The sequence below is a fragment of the Myotis davidii genome, unplaced genomic scaffold, assembly GCF_000327345.1.
Source record: "Myotis davidii unplaced genomic scaffold, ASM32734v1 scaffold2042, whole genome shotgun sequence".
In the NCBI taxonomy this organism is placed as follows: Eukaryota; Metazoa; Chordata; class Mammalia; order Chiroptera; family Vespertilionidae; genus Myotis; species Myotis davidii.
In genome coordinates, this window is record NW_006293469.1 from 187389 (window position 1) to 192047 (window position 4659).

General features: G+C 41.8%; 1 protein-coding gene across 10 annotated transcripts in view; it reads right to left on the reverse strand.

Moving 5' to 3' along the window:
* Positions 1 to 342: 342 nt before the first annotated feature.
* The window catches only part of R3HDM1 (R3H domain containing 1), a 111618-nt gene continuing 107301 nt past the window's right edge, over positions 343 to 4659 (reverse strand). For 9 of the 10 annotated variants that reach the window (XM_015566144.1, XM_006767150.2, XM_006767148.2 and 6 more), the window contains 3 exons: positions 2927 to 3009; positions 2412 to 2496; positions 343 to 1661 (listed from right to left, as the gene is read on the reverse strand). In XM_015566144.1, coding sequence (XP_015421630.1) covers positions 1300 to 1661; positions 2412 to 2496; positions 2927 to 3009 — 530 coding nt within the window. In that variant the 3' untranslated portion in view covers positions 343 to 1299. The remainder of the gene's footprint in view (positions 1662 to 2411; positions 2497 to 2926; positions 3010 to 4659) is intronic. The other variant, XM_015566143.1, reaches the window with a different exon arrangement.

A 4659-nucleotide genomic window follows, 5' to 3' on the forward strand; every position in this document is an offset into this window, starting at 1 on the left:
ATTTATGAGAGAATGAGGTGACATGAATTGTACCCACTAATATCACTGCCACAGAGAAAGTGATACTTTGTAAAACGTTTTGTAAAATGAGGGGTTTACTACACAATGCAATATACAGATGATGTATTATAGAATTGTGTTCCTGAAACCCACCTATAATTTTAGTAATTAAGGTCACCCTGATAAATTCAATACAAATGATTAAATAAGGAAAAAAGCAAAAATGAAGGGTTTACTGTCTTTCATCTTTAAGTCTGAAATTAAAATCTGCAGGACCGGTTAGGTCTTTATTACTGGCACTCATTTAAAAAGGTGATTTTAATTTACAAAAGACAAAGTGGGTCTATATTTGTAAACATTTATTCTCTTGAACTGAAAAAGGCTTGCATCAGCACACATTGTACAGCCTTTCAAATTACACAGAATCGAAAAAAAAAGGTTCCTTGTAATTAGTGCAATGAATCTTTGATGTCCAGTGATCTGCTGCAAACAATGAAAACAAACTTTAAACTGCTTAAGAAGTTTCCAGCACTCATCAAATGCATTTCTGTAGGTGACAAAAAATCCACGAGGAGGGGAATGCAAATAAGTGGCATTTAGTTATTGGAAGGACTTAAAAAAAGTATTTTCCAGCCTAGAATGATTCCTATTCCCCTTTGAGTCTAAGTGGTCTGATTGAGAGGCCTTAAGAACATAATTTACTTCACACTTAATGGTCATTCTACCTAAATGAATAAGGAAAGAACCCACTGAGGGAATTCTGTGTTTTCTGGAAATTGTTTCTGTGTTTAGATACAGGGGAAGAGTAATCTGCTTGTGGGCTCTCCTTAGTCACCTTTCAGCCCCTCAAAAGGACAGCAAATGGTTCTGACTTGGTTATTCTATTCCTGTATTCTTTTCCCCCAAATTCTATGTTGGATCACACCGTGCTGGCTGCAAAAAAGAAATACAGGTTGCAACTAATTGTAATAACTTTGAAGAATAATTTGCTGTACAACAGAGCTTTGGATCTGATACAAGAATTCAGAAATATAAAACAAAATAACTATAAAAGTCAGGAGACATTTGAACAGCATTTCCTCAGAAAAAGCTGTATGACTCCGATGTGGATTCCTAGTCACTGGGGTGCAGTGTGGATCTCCCCGCTTTGCTGGAACACCGGCCTGTCTTCAAAAGCTGTTTCACCCCGACCACACCCCCTAGGAGTCTCTATCATGTTAACAGGAGCTCTGAATACCAAGCGAATTAAAGATGGGAGAGCACAGGGGAATCATAAAGGCCCAGGGTCCAAGGTGACTGTTACTGAGAACTCGCCCTTTCCAAAATGTGAAAGTCATAGTGCTTCTTGCTTGTTCTCAGCTTAAATTTGTTAACTGAGTTAATTTGTTTCTTCAATGCATTCTGTGCAGCTGAGATGGAGGGGAATGTGGCTAGGACGGTGTACGTGGAGGCCAAGTCAATGGGTTTAGAGCGTTCAGAATTGATAGTGCTGTCCCCGCTGCCACAGCAGAGCGGGTGACGACGCAGCTGGGACTGGGACTGGGGGTCCCGCAGCCACCGGATCTTGGCGCCAATTTTAAAGAGTTCCCCAAAGAGCTTCTCGGCTTCCATGCGAGTTATTCCATCTGGTAGTTCAGTAATTTCCAAGACTTTCCCAACAACTAGAAGGGAAAAGGTGTAGGATTAACAAACCCTGTTACTGAAGAGAGGCAAAATGTACTCTAAACCCAATATGACATAGAAAATGAACAGAATTTTCTAAAACCATTCAAATCCACAAAAGTATAATTGTTATGATAATCTTTCAATCATTCCTAAGTACCCCCTGACAAGGAGTGCAAAGCTAACAGTGCCAACTACCCATTTCAGTCTTCACTGACAGCTGCACACACACAACACAGCATTGCAGTGGCTCCTTCCAATGAGGTGTGTGCTTCTGGGCAGCTCCCTGCACCTCACGTTCCCAGCGTAAAAGGAAGATAGCAACACTTGCCCTACGCACCCAATGAAGCTGAGTAGAAGGTTAAGGTACATATTTGACAGCACTTTGCCACGGAAGGTGACATATTTGTTTATTCACACTACCTCCATATGGATGTAAGGGCTACTTCTTTTCTCAAAGAATAGAGGCAAAGAGCTCATTCTACCTGTACTTGTCACACACATTGTTTCCCTTTGGTCCCTTCATCCCTCCTAAACCCAACCTGTACTTTACTATGCTCTCCAACTTGAGATGAAATAGCACTGAAAGAGCATATTCAAGCACCCTATATTATGGACGGCATAATTCCCTAAGACCTTTGCACGACTCCAGGGAGAGGAAAACCATTTCTGTGCTGGGGTACAGTTTTAAAGACTGGTGACGTGGTCAATAGTTTGTAGAAGCACATCCAGCCGTCTCAGGGACACACCTGCTTCTCCCGCACCAAGGTCAGTGGATGCAGCTTTCTTAGCTTGTTTCCTTCCTCGGTTTCCATGCCTGTTGCCAGACTGACCCTGAAAACCCACCAACAGATGAGAAATAAGGTTAACAATGCTGACAAATATGTTTGTGATGTTTAAACACTTAATACCTAACCATACTCAGTTTGGGTTTTGTATTTCAGCAGAAAAATTCAACCCCAGGCCTCTTGAATTCCGCCTTTGTGGCAGTGGCCCCCCATCCCTCACTATGACCAATCACTTTCTGGGCTTTCCTGAGCAGCATGCCCTGCACTCAGCCCATCCGGGATCCTGCCCAGCTAAGCAGCACGACTGTCCCCTGGCTCTGCTCTCGATGAGGCAGTGACAACACTAAGAAACCCACGGGTGAGGCAGAGAGCTCTCCCTGTGCAGTGCCAATAGGAAGGCCCAGGCCCGCACTCAGCCACAGACGTATGATGCTCTGCCAACAACGCCTACAAGGTCTGACGGCCGGCACTCTCACCTGTTGGGGTGGCAAGTGTCCATGCAGAACAGTAGGAGGGTTGTACTGCAGTGGTTGGCCAAGTAATGGATACCTGGCATCTCCTGAAAGTCAACAGAAATATTTTTATATTTTTTTCTACTCAGTTATAATATACTTCCTAGAGTTTTCTAAATTGTCTCAGTTCAGTAGGTACTGACATAGTTTTAAAGGAATTAAAAGTTCTAAATATTCTTTAAAAAGCTGGGGTAAACTTCTCAAAGGACTAAGAACTAATAAAAGTGTGAAGGAGGGTTAGTGGTGAGAACTGGGGTGAGAGGATAGGATGGAAGAGAAACTTCTCTATATACCTTAACATTCCATATGAAATCCACCAAAATGACTATAAATACCTCCTCCAACCACTTGAGATGCTAAAATCCACATTTTCTCTAATGATTAACAATGAATATAACTTACATTTCAGAAGGAAAAGACCCTAAAAAAACATTAAGCTCCCTAGTTCCCCAAATTCACAATTAACTACTATAAATATTTGCATGCATGTATTTACATATATGCATGCAAACATTTTTAGAGTCTTAACGAATAGGAGTATTTACACTATAAGCTCTCTTTAAAGTTTGTATTTTTAATTTTCACTTGCTTAGAAAGAGTGGCACAGTTCTTTACGGTATTCATGAGCAAGTATCCTCTTCCTGAATCAACAAGTGTGGGCTAGTCAGGAGGGAGACCCTCCAATTATTTTGGTTCACTCAAGAATGCCTGAAGTATCACATGGAAAGGTCTTAATAAATGCTGACTGCAAAAACCTTGTCCTGGAGAAGAATGCTTTCATTTGCTATATTCTCTTCTTATTTTAACCACAAATCCCCACATTTAGCACACTCCATGTTTGGAAGAGGGTGATAGGCAGGTGCTGGAAAGCCTCTTCAGGAAATGATGCATCCCCTTTCTTGACAGTTTCATAGCAGAGAGAAGCAGGTGTGAACGCCCTATCCCTCTATGGGCTCTTTTCTGATGTTGCTTGGGCAGCTCTCTGGCAGAACACACCCATGACATACTTGCTCCTTCCCAAGCAGTAGCTGAAGGGCAGATATGACATAGAGGCTTAGCACTGAGACAACATGCACATGTGAATTGTGAAGATGCATAAAGAACAGCTGCAAAGAAGTCAGAGTTAAGTTTAGGCCCATGGAGCAGTGTTCTTTTCAAATATGGAGATGAGGTTGTAGTTGGCAGTAACCAAAGATCCATCCTTATAGACCGTGCTCTGTGCTCCTCTTGGGGCCGTGGTTGGCAAACTGCGGCTCGTGAGCCACATGCGGCTCTTTGGCCCATTGAGTGTGGCTCTTCCTAAGCCTTAGGATTACCCTAATTACATTAATAACAATGTACCTACCTATATAGTTTAAGTTTAAAAAATTTGGCTCTCAAAAGAAATTTCAATCGTTGTACTGTTGATATTTGGCTCTGTTGACTAATGAGTTTGCCGACCACTGTCTTGGGGCATTCATACTAGACGAGGCATCTCAATATTACTATATTGCCATATATTTTCAACCCACATGCTATTTCAATTTCTTCTTTTATTTATTTTTAATTGTTTGAAGTAATACATATGTCTTTTCCCCCCATTGACCTCTCCCCAGCACTCCCAACCCCCAACACATACCCTCACCCCACTACTGTCTGTGTCTATTGGTTATGCTTACTTGCTGGAAGCCAATTCCAGCATGCCATAATTGCAAGAG